We start from the raw sequence: 15,967 nt of genomic DNA, 5'->3' as shown, positions 1-15,967 counted from the left end.
TTCGCTTGCTGGTTCAACTTTTACCTTTCATCATTGTCCTCCCCCTCGTCATCAGCGCCGCCGCCGTCGTGACGGGAGGTCGGCTGAACGTCATAAAAGAGCTCTTGTTCTGCATTCACTGAGTGGCCGTGATGTATGTCGCCGGTTGATGCGGGAGGGGGATGTGACTCGCGCTGGTCGTATCGCCAACTCTCTCTGGCTGGGATAAACACTGACTCGACCCCACTGGAAATTCTCTGGATCTGATGCTCCTTCCTTTCTCTCTCTCTCTCTCTCTCTCTCTCTCTCTCTTTCTCCTGTATTGGCAGTAGGTCTCTCTCTCTCTCTCTCTCTCTCTCTCTCTCTCTCTCTCTCTCTCTCTCACTATCTCTCTCTCTCTCCACCCCACCTCTCCCTTCCCTTCCCCTCCCCACCGGGTCTAAAACCACGGCAGGTGGCAGTAGGCCTCCAGCGACGCCAGCAGGATGTAGACGAGCCACAGCGAGACGAAGAGCAGCGAGGTCAGCACCTTGCAAGTCCGCGGGCCGCCCAGCTCGCCGCCGGCCACCGCCGCCCGCCGCCGGTAGAGCAGCATACTGACGCACACCACGGCCAGGGCGGTGAAGAGGGTGACGGAGAAGGCCAGGTTTCCCGGGTCCACCTTGAAGGGCTTCCCCTTGGAGCGCCAGACCACGGCGGCGATGGTCCACGCCACGCCGATGCCCAAGAAGACGTTGACGGCGTTGGAGCCGGTGACGTTGCCGATGGAGGCGTCGGCGTACTGGTCCTGGATGGCAGCCACCTTGCTGGCGAAGGTGTCTGAGCGGGAGGGCAGAGGGAGAATCAGGCTTGTTGGGTGACTGCTGCTGGTGAAATGTTTCTTTTTTTCTGATTCTGTTCTCTTTAAGTTCATGCTTAGACATAATAAAACAGGCACATGTTACATAATCTGACTAGCTCCTCTTGTTGCACTATTGGGGCCTGTGCAATTTTACTTTTGCTGATTGGCCTCACCTGTCAGGTAAGATAGCACTTGCTAATAATTACTACAATTCATCATCCTATATTCCGGAGGCTTTCATAACGTGCAAGTATTTGAAAAGGATGATGGTTAGTACATCAAAGGGACAAAACATGATATATAACGGAGAAAATACCAATTGTCAAAATCTTTTAAGCCCATTGTGTTAATGAAAAGAGACAGGGAGCTGAACAGCTTCTGTTTGATTGCGGATGAATTCTGGGTGGCGCCCTCCTCCTCCGCACCTGTTCCTCTGGGTGTGCTGAGATTTTTTCTGTGTATTTTGAAAGGTCCAGTGTGTAAAATTTGGCCTTATTTATGATTTTTATTTTGGTAAAAGCTTAATATACCTTGCATCCTCGCATTACAATAAAAGTAATTTGGTTTTCCTACCCTTGGGTAGGTTCTCATATACAGTATACTTATATACAAAACAATGTGCACACATTAGGAAAAGAAAAACTTGCATAAATATTTCAATACCAACCTTATTAAAGCAGCTCTAGGTAACTTTTTGACCATAAAATTATGATTCCAAACTCAGTAAAGCGGTGGATAAACGATCAATAGGATCAAAGGTGCCGCCTCGGCAGCGAGAGGGGGGTTGTGCCGGCTGTAACTGCACTGCGTGACTTTCAAGCGCGACGCGACACGCCGGACGAACCACTATATGGCAACGTCACACGTTTATTTAGAGGCGGTCTTACATACTACTATGACAAATACATAAGATTATAAAATGACAGAATGGAACCCAATAAGTAACCTCGATGAAAGACGAAGTAATAAAAGTGTTGAACGTTTGCTACAACATTATTGTCGTAGCAAGCTCAAGTTACCTAGATCTGCTTTAAGACATCACGAGATTTAATACAAGCTACCTTTAGAACTACTGCTTACTGGGTAATGCCATCTATTGGGAAAACATAGTACAACAGCACACAGTTTTATCGTAATTTGATAGAAGCACTTATGCAAATTAAATATTTACGCACGTTTTTCTATTCCTGATGTGTGTATACATTATTTTGGGCTGATTCTGTATGTAAAAATATACATAGAGCAAGCGTCTTGCTCCCAGTTAGCTGCCGTCTTGCACCTGGTGTGGACAATCCAGCTGCCTGACAGCATGGCTCGTATTTAGTGTGAATGCATCCTCAAATAAACCAGCGAAGAAGAAGGTGGGCAAGGTATCCAGCTTTGTGTGCACAAGCCAACGTAGTTCACTGGCAAGCTAGGGAGAGGGAGTGCGAGCGAATGAGAGCTGCAATCAAGAATTGGACCACTAGATGGCAGAATTTTACAAACTATACGTTTAACTTGACTTCATCCTGATCTCGATCTCCACACTTCAGTGGGTACTGCGAGCTTAACATGGCTCCATGCTGGTGGTGTGCACCACAGCTCGGGACGTGTCAAGGGAATCTGGGTGAGGAGCTCAGAGGAGGAACGGACCCCGAGGAGGCGGGCGGTGGGCAAACAGCTGGCAGTTGGCGCACGCCTGTCTTGGCTTATTTCTATTTTTGGAAATGCTGGCAAGATTAAACTCCAAGTCTCATTGAAATGTCAGCAAATAATGTTCAAATCCACATCCCATCATGTGTGGAAGGCTGGTGATGGGATGAGGGACAGTAGTTACACACCGTACTGATGCCACTATTAATGCTAGTGGCATTAATGGGCCATAAGATGATATACATGACCATGTTTTCAGTGACTTAAACTAAAGTAAATGACTGTGGCACTTTCATTTGTGAATGACAAGCAGGTTCATTGTGTTTATACAATGTTTATTCATACAATTTCTCATTTTGTCAGACACAAAGTTGTTTTTATTTCTACCTTCACGGGGCCGCGTAACTATAAGTAAGACTCACACTTGTTAAATAGTTATGCGGCAGACAGGAAGAAAAACACCAACGTCTCTGACCAAGTAAGAAATCATATGAATATGCATTACTGGCTCATTTGAAGAGATGGACACACTGCTGCCCTGAACCTGGATGTAGTCACATCATTTTACATGAGCAATGGGATAAATTGGGACATCAGGAGACAGGGATTAACTTTAATATTGTTTAATTATTGGATGCTACTAAACCTTGACACACTGAAAGAGTATACTAAAGAGTACTTAAAAACCTTCTGACCTAGCTTTTAGCAACAGCCTGCAGCGGTAGCATGGTGCTCACATTGATACATCAGAAGCTGCTCCGGGGAAGTTATTGTGTTTATGCCATTTTGACATCAGTTAATGTCCATTACTTTTGTTGGTCTTCACTACGCCAACTATTGACATGATCAGATGGTTCTTAGATTGCCTGCCCAAAACACAGAGTTTGTACAGTACATACTCATATCATGGCATCTTTTCATCAGCTGAATTTGATTCAATATTCATGTTCATGGTGCTAAACTTAAGATGCTGTGTGAAACTGTCTAGTTTGTAGTTTGTCTCGTCTGTAAAAAAGACGACACGCTTCTGTGACAGTTGAAAGTCAGAGAGTATCTAACTAAAGTTTTAACACACACACACACACACACACACACACACACTCAGGTTCAGGTGCAGGTTCATGATAAGCAGTGGGAGTTCCATCACTTCATCAGAGCCAAATGCATTTTCACCAGCAGTCGACGCAGATCCTCGGGTCAGAGTGATGGATGGTACAGTAGTGAAAACATAACAAGCAATAACAGGAGGATGGGGAGCAGGGGAAGGAGAGGTGAGATAGCACACAGCCTGAATAATAAATCAACCAGGACGGAGCATAAGAGCAAGTGTAAGAGATAAGTGAGGTGGGAAAGAAGGAGGAGGTAGGAAAGAAGATTCCCAGCGGGATAAAACAGCGAAAAGTGGCAAAATCCAGGCCACACCCTCCTTCGTTATCCAATGAAAATCCAATCAAACTTTTATTTTGATTGGATATTCATTCACTTTTTTCCATAGTGGTTGAACCACTTTCCAAAAGAAAACCTTACCGCAAGCCATCAAAATCACCGACTGGAATAGTGGCAAAAAGAGTTGCTTCTTTAAATCATAAAGCAGGGCAACAATAAAAGAGCTGACAAGTGGGACGACGGAGGGAAGTGAGTGGAAACCTTCCCGGCAGTGACAAGCTCAGGCCGTGGTGGGAACGAACATTTTATCGTTTCATTTTGATTTTCCAGACCGCGTCCCGAAGTCGCTGCTGATTGAAATGAGATTGCAAAGTTGTTTTCTATTGGTGCGTTCCATTTCCCTCAGAGGTTGGCACTCTAAGCCAGGAATGGCTGAGTCAGAAAGGCAAAAACAGATAAGGCCGCTGTTGTTAGCACCGTTAGCCAAAACAACAAACAAATGCACGGCTCGACGTCGTGCAACCCTCGCAGCTTTAACGACACAAACCGGCTAATAAATGCTGCCCTGCACAGTCTTTACACAGTGTTGGTAGCGGGTGAAGCCATGGTACATAGTAGGGATGCACCAATACTACTCTTTTTACAGAACAAGTAAAGTAAGAGCGCTTGCTTTTTAGTACTCACCGATACTGATACAGAGTACTTTGTAAAGCCATTACACATTATGGAATTACTTGGATTTTTTTCCCCACAGATATTACTGTTATTTGCACAACATTCATTATCATGAGTGCCTGTCACAAGTATTTTACGGCAGTACAACAAATTAACAAAACTGTCAAATACTGACATTGAACAAAAGTGTTTTAAACATGGCATTGCCACACATAAACAAAAAAGCTGAGTCCAAAATTGTTCATTTCTCTCTCTCTCTCTTTCTGTGTGTGTGCGCACACACACACGCACACACACACACACACACACACACACCACTGACATGACTCCTCTCTCCCAGAGTTGCACAATTCACGAAAACTTTGTGCTGCCGTAAAATAGTATCGTGTCATGGTATCGGCACGTATTTTACGAGTACAAGACCCCAGTATCAGTACCGATATCTGATACTGGTATCAGTGTCGTTGCAGCCCTAGAAAATAGAGTAAGCTCAGGGTTGACTGACAAGGTTCTGACTTTGAGGGCTGTTTGAATTCTAAACCGGACCACTGAATTGTAATAAAACTGAGAATGCTGAAGCTTAGGCAGCATTAAAGCAGCCTGAGGGAGAATTCATGATGACAACATGGGGCCCTCATCGAGTCCTCACCTGGCACTGACGTCCCCAGGGCCACAAACACCACAGCCGTCACCGAGTCCTTCAGCCCTATCGTGCAGCCAAAGTGCGACGCCAGGTCGCCGGTCACCGCCGTCAGGACGCCGATCAGCGATATGGACACGATGAAGCAGGCCCAGCCGTTCCAGTACTCGGTGGGCGGCACGAAGGCGAACAGAACCTTCCAGAACACGGTGAGGAAGTGCATGATGTAGTCGAAGCAGGACGGCAGGCGCTCCTCGCCGCTCTCCTCTTCGTCGTCGTCCCCTTTGGGAGGCACAAAGGTGAGAGAACAAAACTCACTCAAGGTCGGAGACGGTTCGCTCTGCTGTTCACACCCAGGTAAAGACAGAGATGTTTTCCACCTATTTATCAGACACAAATCCTCCATTTCTATGCGCAGGCCATTCAGTGAGGCAAGCACCTGCTGCCACCGTCTCCATAGTGCTTTTGTAATTACAATAAACAATAAAAAAAAAAACCCAAAAGCAATTAAAGTTGTGTGTGTATTTGTGTTTGTTGTGTTGTTTGTGTGTGTGTTACCTGCACTAACAGTCACGGCATTGACAAACTGCTCCCTCCAGCTGCTGCTTCCCACCACTAAGGCCAGGTTTGTCTTCTTGATCAGCTTATCTACAGTGCTCTGCATGCATACAAAAACCCACACACATAAGCACACAAACCCCACAAAAAAACAACAAAAAGCAAAAAAAAAAAAAAAAAAACACAAGAAGCAAGAGCACACACACCCAGGCCACCAGGCAGACCAGGAGAGACACGACCCACAAGTGTGTTAAGGTAGACAGAACGGAGCAAATGCTTTCGTTTAGCAAAGGCACATTTGAAAAGGAAGGATTTCTTAACAATGGCAATCTCTGCAAAACTTTTACTAATTAATACGATGAAACTGGCTGTGAGGCTCCCAGAGAAAGTTAGGAAAAAAGACAGCAAGCGCTCTAGTTTTTTTGTTAAAAGCAACAAAGGATGCGGGAGGAAAGAGAGTTAGAATAAAAGATGATGCAAAATAGTTTGAGCGGCGACGGGGGCAGCACACCAGCAGACAGAATTTAATGAAGATAAAACCCCCTTAATTATTCATTGCTTCATAGGTGGAAGACAATAGAAAAACAGAAAATAAGATATATTACTTCCAAACTGGGGTGCAGATGGTACCGTGCTGAAGATGATGGAATGAATTAGCTTAGCATGCACAGGCTAATTGGAGTCAAAAAAGATGGATAACCTTGTTGGACAGCCAGATAAGCTCATGTACTGCCATCTGCACACACACACACACACACACACATACACACACACACACACACACACACACAATGGCACACGGGACAAATGAATGGAATGAAATGGTAAATGGTGTAAAAAGTGTGACTGATAACTTCATTAAAATAAATAAATTAAATCATTTAGAAAAAACGAGAAAGATAATAACTTGACCAGTGGCACCAAAAATCTCTAATTTCTGCTTGGGCTGCACATAAGAAATATGAATTTATGTGCAAAAAAAACATGTTAATCACAAACCACTGGGATGTGACATCGTGGAAAAGAAACAACAAAATATAAACACGACAAAGTCAACGCGATTTTCCAATTTTCTCGGCAAATGATCCACCCACATCTTTTTCTTAGCCTTTTCGTCTGAATTTTGTACTGAAACGCGCTGACAGCTCACTTTAAATAAATGATTTGTTGTCTGCGTCGAAACAACAAGCGTCTCATTAAAGACTCCATTACGTCCTATAAAAATGAATAATTCATTTTCTGAGCTGGAACAACTGACACTCACTTTAAATCATTTTACATCACATTTGCATTTTGCTCCGCTATCGCGTCAGCGGATGACGCAGCTGGCACCGAGGCAGCCGGACTGCTGGTTCCTCAGCGGTTCGCACACCCACTCGGTCTCACACTGGAGACCACCTGCGGGATATTCCTGTCCGGCGTTTTCACATGCAGATGCAAACTCGATGATGTTGTTGATGTTTGCGCAAACTCACCTTAAACTCATAGGACTCCTCTATGACCACCTCCAGCTGTTGATGTTCGCCCAGGCTGGGGCAGCCCATCTTGGCCACCTCCTCCTCCTCTGCACCCACCAATGGCTTGTTCTCATTGGAGTCACCTGGGAGCACACGCACGCCACATTACAACTCCTTCCATACCTCCAAATTTTTAGAAAAAAATGTATTGTATTAAATTCAACAAAACAAAACGTGCATCATTTAGCAAAGACGTTTTAAAATATCATCACTTTTCAATGGCATTGTTCCTGTTAGACGCCGTAGCTTTTTTTGTTCCTCAGACTGCAACATGAATCTCCTGTGAGGTCTCATGTTGATTATGTTAATACGTAACATTTGGAATCTAATCCTGTCCGCGGAAAGACATTCGATTAGTCAGAACCTTGGCCAGAGCGGCGTGAATTGCTTTCACAGATTATGCTGGAGTTTTAAGAATGTGTGCAATCGGCCGTGAAACACTTCAATATAAATGGTAATGTAATATGAAAACGTGGCAAAAATCACACTTATCGAATCCTGCGCTGTAGCAACACAACATCTGTCAGGATAGTTTTTGTTTTTTTTGCTTCCAAAGACGTTCGTTTACACTTCACGCAGAGTGGCCGTCCTTAATGGAGTCAGCTGTTAATGAAATGCAGCGTACAGTGTGTGTGTGTGTGTGTGTGTGTGTGTGTGCTCTGACAGTGTTTTTTTTTTTTTGTTGAAACACTATTACAGCTGCACCGAATGGCGCCTTGGGCTAATTCTTGCATCAGTGACATCTAGAGTTGGGATCCGGCAGCGTCGGCCTCTGTGTCTTTACATGGATTACAGTGATTGCAGGTCACGCATACACAAGTGTGAGTGATGGGACACCTTGGGGAGGCAGATGTGGCCCCCTGGCTCACTGTTTTATAGGGCTGAGTGTTGCCTTGAATTGTGTTGGGTGGAAATTCACGGTCCAGCCAACATGGTGCCGTGTTAAATACTTGCTTTTAAAGTTTCAACTGCTCCATTTTAATTAAGAGGACTCGGTCGAGTCACTGGTTTTGCTCCGTTCGTTGCTGGATTTTATGCATGCAGCCAATCTTCCCACACTGATGAATGTAGGAACGGGAGGCAGAAAATAAGAAGAAATTATGTAATCCTGCTTTTAAAATTGGAATAGAACCATTTCCTCTGCAGCTTCTTTGGGGCAAGATTGCTCTGGTAACTGCTGTAGACACGTGCAGCCACCTCAATGAATTACAGATTTGTTTTTCGGAGCAGAACTTCGATAAGCATCGCTCGCGTGCTTATCCATGCTTTTGAAACGGCAGCTGTTGAAAGGAATCTATTCTCAGCTTGTAGAAGTTCATGTTCAGCTGAGATTTATTAAGCTCTACCTGGATTCATTCATCCAGTCTGGTCTGCTCTGAGTGCTGGAGGTGAGGTGAGAGGGAGAAAATAGCTAAACACACATTCCTTTCATCATGAGTGTGTTAATGAGGGAGAAAAGGGTGACACCAGGCAGAGATGGCGTCTCTTCAAAGTGGAAAAAAAAATTAAATCTTTTTTCTGAACTGGGTCAGAGCTAGTTTGTCATTACGCCTGTTTCTGTGGTGCTTCTGCCATACGAAAAGGCAACGTTTTTGTTTGATATTAACATGTGCTTATTTTGACCCATACTTATTAATAACTACTATGAACCTCAGCTGATGCTCACTCCGAGTTTTCAATGTTCACATGGACATCTGTCTTATAAGATGTTGCAATTGAAATGCTTCACACGGTTCCACACATTCTATTATTGCCAGTAATAAACTTTGTATTCACTCATTATACTTTTGTCCTATTTTTGTCCTAAAAGTTCAGACTCTCACTCGAGGTGGTCGTAGCCTTTTCCAGTCCGAGCAAATTAGCAAAATGTTCCAAATCACTTTCCATTTGTTCATTTTTAAAGCCACTTCTCTCTGACACAAAGAGGCACCCACCGTGTTTCTGGCCTATCTCCAGCAGGACGGGCTCTCCCAGCTCAATGGTGAAGCTCTTGTTCTTTTCATACTCCTCGTCGTCAATAATCTTGACTTCGATGATCTTCCTGCATTAAAAAGCAGACGGAAAGATGATGATCAACGACCCGAAACTCATCCTCAGATTTACGTTCTTCTCCTTAACGATAATATAAAAAAGAAAGTGGCTCCGGCAAGAAGGGAGCACGCCTCCGTAAGCTAATCTCCACATAGTTTGCACTTTTTTATCTCGGAGTAAATGATGAGGGGCCTCTCTCCAAGGATGAAAGTTGTAGCCCCGGCAGCCGTCCCTCACATCAGCTGCATGCGGGGGCTACTTAATTCTCTGCAGCGCACCGTTCTTCCCCCCCCCGACTGCTGACGGTGAGGCAATGAGCAGTGTAGCCACAGTTGAGACATTTTCAATTATGAGCACCCACGGGAGAGCCCTAAAGTGCAGCGCAAGGGGTTTTGCAGGGACGTCTGCAGAAAACCAGACCTGAAGAATTTAGATGCAGGTTGGGGGAAATAAAGGTGAGCGGATTCCTAATATTGAAGTGTCTCCACTGATCAAGGGAATCGCGATCAAATGTGTCAATGCGTTTAGGGAGCAGGTTTGTTCTTTTATGACTCCTGTTATTCAGCAAAACCAGGAGACTCCAAGTCACTTTGAGGAGGAGAATATGGCAACTATTGGGAACTAAGCCTATAGCGTGAGTGAGTGATGTGACTGCAGACACTTGATTTTCAATAGTAAATGCATAACGGCATTCGGATCTGCACTCACACATTCACGTCCAATCTTTACCATAATGATAAAAAAGTTTGGGGCTCTAAATCAGCTTCGGTTCAGTGGACATCAGTTTGCTCTCTCTCTCTCTCTCTCTCTCCCTCTCTGTCTCTCTCTCTGTCTCTCTCTCTCTCTCCCTCTCTCTTTTTCTTTTTGCACTGTTCCACACAGAGCACCTCATCGTCATCTTAGCAATCCGTCTGTGTGCGACAGGCAGAGAGGGGGAGGGCGGCGGGCAGAGTTCATTTCCACCTGGCCGTGTCATCATCTGCTTCTCTGTCAGCAGCATCGACTCCGAGAACACAAAGAGGCTCCGCTTGGGGGTGAAAGACAGAATAACGGAAGTGTGACAGAACTGCAAAAAGGTGAAAGTGAACTGTTTTCGGCAAACAAATAGAATAGAAATAGATTTGCTATTCGCAGCTGACGACCGGTTAAGCAGCTTTAGAAAATATATATAAAAAAACATGGCTGGACATCAAACAACAGAGACAACCGGACATAGAAACACTGGCAGTTTAACTGAAATTGGTGGAAAAGAAGAGGAAAGGATGAAAACGATGATATTCTTCAAGCTGCCATTTAAATGTTTACTGAACAAAAAAAAGAAAAAGGGACCTAAACCCTCCTAGCAAGCACTGCGTGGTGCAGTCACCGATTGCAGCTTGGCCTGTCATGCTTGTTACAGATAAGTGGCTTATTTCACTCCGCAGCAACACCAGCAAGCACTCACAGAGCACCAAAAAAAAAAAATGCTTCCTGTGGCCACGATGACAAAGAGTGAGTGATAGACTTACATTTTTTTTTTTTTTTTTAATGCAATTGTTTTTTTCAGTCTCTATTTATTTTTGTGCTGTATATTTTATTTAGTTTGTGATTTGAGCCTAGTGTTTGAACAGAAATGGCTTCCATGTACTTGAGCTACAGACAGTATGTGGTTCAAAAACACAGTACATGCCATCATGTGGTGCAGTGTAGCAGGTTCCATCTGGAAGATCATTTCTGTCTGACAGTCTCTTGACTGACACAAGCATAAAAACAAGACAGTGCACAATTTCAAAAACCAAAGGTAATTCACCACAATAAACTACAGATAAATGCAGCCATCTTCATATCCTTCATTCTTATTTTAATTGTCTTTTTGCATCCCAGTGTAACCTTCACATCCGGAACCATTTTCTCTTGTTGATTGTCTTCTGAGTGTTTACATCACTTCTCAGCCAGCTCCTCTTTTTCTGTTGATAATCAGAATTTCCCAGGTTTTCAGCTGCCCCCTTTGCTGTGCAATTCTATCTGAAGCAAGGACATTTCAAATAGGAAAAAATTCTTGCTGCACATTAGTCGTCGAATCCATCACTGAGACAATATGTGTGATTTTTGAGTGGTTATATTTTAACCAGTGCCGGCGCAATACATGGGGGGTATGAGCGGAGGAAAAAAAATAACAACATGTGGGTGGGTGAAGTAGCCGAGGTGTACGGCCAGAGAGGAGAGTGAGGAGAGGCAGCCAGAGTTCAGGGAGCGAAAAAGAGACGTAAATAGCAGAGCAGGAAGAGACGTGAGTATGAGTAATGCATGGACCGCACTCACATGTGAACAGTTAGCATTTAGCATTTAGCACATGCCGAGTTCACTCGGGGGAAACAGGAGTATGCACGCACACGCACACGCACACGCACACGCACACGCACGCGCACACACACGCACACACACACACACACACACCACACACACACACACACACACACACACACACACACACACAGTAGACATGTGCGCATAATGTTTGCCATGTTGCAAATTACAAATTTCAGACAGAGTGTGAGCAAACAGACAGACAGACAGACGGATGCATGGACGGACAGACAGACGGACGGACGGACAGACAGACAGCTGCCCCGGCAACCGCTCATACTAGTCACAGGAAGACACAAACACAAACAGTCTGGCTCAACATGTGCATGGCAACATGGGATTCTTCACTTTGCCTGAAATGAACGAGCCAATTTGCACCTGCTGCTACACAAAATGCAGGGAAAGTCTCTCTTCCTCTCTCTCTCTCTCTCTCTCTCTCTCTCTCACACACACACACACACACACACACACACACACACACACACACACACACACACACACACACACACATACAAACACACACACACACACGCCTACGCGCACACATTGTGCGATGTAGCCATTTCATTATTCATGGCTGGTGCTGGCTGGAGTGGCACTCCCATCCCTCCACCCTCCTCTCCTCTTTCTGTCCTTGCATCACTCTGCTTTCTCCATCACCTCACAATCAAATCCACATCTGCTTTGTTGGTCTCGCCATAGCTGGAAATTCATCCAAACACCCACTTGATGGGAGGCTCATTCCACTCAGGGTGACGGGAGGGACAGTCTGTCACCGCTGGTTTTCTTTTCACTCACGCAAACGCACCTGCGGTCTGACACCCGGGCTTTGCTTTCCAGTACAGTTGTGGCGGTGGCTGAGCAGTTTCCTCTTTGTGAGGAGCCCTGACATCAGACAGCGGCGTCACTGCCCTCAGGAGACTCTCTGCGGTAGTCTGGTCCTCCGTGTGTGGGGCCTCTCTCAGCACATGAACCAGTTTATTAGGTTAGTGGACATCCAGGGCAGATGACGGAGGAAACAGCCAAAACAGTTGTAATCAGTGTCAGCGTACTGGCTCTATAAATCAGTGCTTCTCAACTGGTGGAGTCTCAAGACTATTTTCCTTACCATTGAGTCGCAACCCAAATTTATTCCACAAAAATAAAACCGCTAGCCCACCTTCTATCATGTCTCGCATATAAATTATTGAAATTATTGAATTCAATTGTGTCCTGCAAAATAAATGCCACAACATTTTCCTATATAAATATATATATTTTAGAATCCCTTTAAAAAACATATGTGAAACTGCTCATGAAGCCACGACCCAATCAAAACAGCACCGTGACCCACTGTTCAGTTGAGAAGCGCTGCTCTAGAACCACTGTGAGATTTCTCCATCCAAACAGCTGGTGTCACATTATTTATGGATGTGTCTACTCCAGTCTGATGAGCTGAATTAACTTCCCCTAATTGTCCCTCATCGAATCAACTATCGGCAATCACCTGCAGAACTAATTCCATCACCGTCCGCCTCAGCTGCATCCCAATCCCTGTTTACAGCTAATGAGTAAATTGCTGTTTAATATGCTAGCGTATAACGTATTGAACGCTATGGCAGGGACTGCTCTGGCGAAAAGGAAAGGAAGCACAATTACAGAAAAGGAGCAAAAATAAAGTCACTTTTTTATTTATTTTTTACAGCAGATGCAACAGTGAGAAAAAGTCATGCAATACATGACTTGACCCCATTCTCCACTCGTCTCTCTGCCTCTGTCTTTGCCTCCATGTTTCTACCTTGTTAGTTTTTGACACCTGCTCCCCAGACTCTCCCTGTCAGCCGGTACGGCTTCAAAGCTCTGGTCTGTCAACAGCATGGCACACAGATACAAAGTTCACTGAGCGCGTAGCCTGAGCTCGCTGAAACAGTAAGGTAGGAGTAGAATAAAAAAAAGAAAAAAAACAAAGTCATCACGGAAAAAAATAAATTAAAAAAAGTCAAGAGAAAGAGAGAGAGAGTAGAGAAGAAATCTAGTGAATGGATGGAGTTAATATTGTCAGTGTGCGTGCTGACTGGATGCCAGAGCGTTTGCATGTGGCTGTAAAGTTTCTGGAAGTTAATGGCTCACTGACAGCTTCATTCGACTGGTGAAAACTTCATCACATTACTTCAGCTACTCAGACCGTATTTTATATCTCCCATCTCCATCTGGCCTCCTCTTATGGGCTTCACTTTGACTTTCCATTTGAAGTCGGACTTTCTCCCTGTGTGTGTGTGTGTGTGTTTCCTTTCATTATTTTAGGAGCCCTGTGTATGTTTGCAATATGGACGGTCTTATAGAACTGCAGTGTCAAAGAACTCATTTCCTTGACAGAGTTTGATTTATAGACACTACACGGTTTCTCCCTCATGTTGAAGGGCCAACTCTCTTTTTCTGACTCTCTCTCTCTCTCTCACACACACACACACACACACACACACACACACACACACACACACACACACACAAAGACAAACACACACCGACACAGGATAATCAGGCTACTAAAAGTTAAATAGTTAAAAATGTGGACAACAATCGACCAAGTCTTGCTCCACTTAGTTAAAAGAATGGGACATCAATCCACACAGAACCAACAACCTTGGATGGGACAAGAAAAAAGACTTGTTGAACTAATTGATGGGATTTAAATTTGAGACAGACATTGTGAAAAACTTGTCAGACTCCTAAATGCTAATAACTAGTTTCAAATGAAAAGCATTTTCATAAAAAAAAACCTACTTATTTTTAGACCAAGAAAATAAGCTTTTCAGTGGCTGCCTTGAAAGTTTGAGACTTACTTTGAAAAGTAAATAAGTCCGCGTGAAAACTGCTAACAATGGACTTTTCTTAGACTCTCTGTGACAGCAACTTTTCGGTGAACACAGATTGCGGAAAGTGCAGAAGTGCAAAAGCTTACAGCAGAGCTGTGTGTGTGTGTGTGTGTGTGTGTGTGTGTGTGTGTGTGTGATCAAATGATGCCTAATCGCTCAGATTTTTTCCATCCGTGTAGAAAACACATCTGCACACATTTGTGCCAGAGGAGAGTGGCTGGGAGAAAACCTTGGTTCAGCCTTTTGTCCGATCAGAGCGGGAAGGCTGACAGAAGTAGGAGGAGGGATGAGGCCTTTTGGAGAGGAGAGATTACTTCTCCTGCCTGGACTGTACGATGAGAGGAAAACACACACACACTCTCACACACACACACGGACCTGCTCTTGTGTGAAGTGGTCTCCAGCTGTGCTGAGCAATAAAGCTCCGCCTCTGCCGTGTGTGGGACGGCGATATGAGGAGCAGAATGAGACAATTTGAGGGCAGGGAAGGGGGCTGTGATGGAGGAACAATGATAGATTGAGGCCGACGAGCAGGTGGAAAAGGAGAAGGCAACCCCCCAAGGCCGAATATCATCGCTGCATGAAAGTCGTACTTCAACTGAAAAAAAAATATCAATTGTGTTCCGGCCTGCAGGGTGTATTAAAGCAATGACATGGTGAATCTTCTAATGACTGTCAGGCTAATCTGCCGTGCCTGTTGGCACAGCTGCTGTTTGTTTGTATGATGCTGTTGATACAGATGCTGCTTTTGCTAGGAAATCTGGATTAAAGATTAACAATTGGTGATAGCTTTGAGCCCCAGCTGAGCCCAAATACACTTGACTGGTGAACACCGAGCGCCACTGTGCCTGCTGTGTGGCTCAGTAATATCTGAAATCTGATACATCCAAATCCATGAAGAAGAAGAAGAAGAAGAAGAAGAAGAAGAAGAAGAAGAAGAAGAAGAAGAAGATGATGATTATGATGGTGATAATGATGATGATGATGATGATGATGATGATGATGATGATGATGATGATGTGAATAAACAGTGGAAGCCATGCACACTGCTTCACCTGATGGTGCCATGTTCATGCAAAATGTTCTGCTTTCTGACAACGTCAAATAATTCTTTCAATAATAATGCACCATTTATGACATCTTTTTTTGAGCATCATGAAAGTAGAATGGACCAGTACAAATCTGACAGTGCAGCACAAGCATCTGTTGTATTTTCATGAAGATACCAAAATGTGTCCATCTACTTAGTGTGGAGGGACGATCGACAGGAGAAGATCCTGCCTGGAGTCTGTATTTAGCTTCTGTCTAGACAGCAGAGGTGTGCCATTGTGAGAGATTGCCAAGCTGGCAGCCAAAATGATTATGTTTTGCATTCTTTTATGCTCTGTCAAAGGCTTCTCCACATCATAAGTCAACAAATTGTTCAAATGATTTTGAGGTGATCCTTTTAACGTCGAAAAAAAATGGGAACGGAGTTCCTTTGAGCTTTCATCCAGTCAAGCTG

The 15,967-nt window shown here is 44.3% G+C and overlaps 1 protein-coding gene across 2 annotated transcripts in view; it reads right to left on the bottom strand.

Annotated features, from left to right (window-relative positions):
- Positions 1 to 316: 316 nt before the first annotated feature.
- Positions 317 to 15,967, bottom strand: part of slc8a4b (solute carrier family 8 member 4b) — a 79,472-nt gene continuing 63,821 nt past the window's right edge. Inside the window, exons 12-17 of one of the 2 annotated variants that reach the window (XM_076034136.1) lie at positions 9,166 to 9,272; positions 7,190 to 7,314; positions 6,415 to 6,450; positions 5,715 to 5,814; positions 5,166 to 5,438; positions 317 to 798 (exon numbers count right to left, since the gene is read on the bottom strand). In XM_076034136.1, coding sequence (XP_075890251.1) covers positions 419 to 798; positions 5,166 to 5,438; positions 5,715 to 5,814; positions 6,415 to 6,450; positions 7,190 to 7,314; positions 9,166 to 9,272 — 1,021 coding nt within the window. In that variant the 3' untranslated portion in view covers positions 317 to 418. The remainder of the gene's footprint in view (positions 799 to 5,165; positions 5,439 to 5,714; positions 5,815 to 6,414; positions 6,451 to 7,189; positions 7,315 to 9,165; positions 9,273 to 15,967) is intronic. The other variant, XM_076034137.1, reaches the window with a different exon arrangement.

This window comes from Nelusetta ayraudi, unplaced genomic scaffold (assembly GCF_046127955.1).
Source record: "Nelusetta ayraudi isolate G7.1 ecotype Tasmania unplaced genomic scaffold, CSIRO-AGI_Nayr_v1 ptg000042l, whole genome shotgun sequence".
NCBI lineage: Eukaryota > Metazoa > Chordata > Actinopteri > Tetraodontiformes > Monacanthidae > Nelusetta > Nelusetta ayraudi.
Note: the sequence above shows the minus strand (reverse complement) of the source record. Positions and strands in the feature narration are given on the sequence as shown.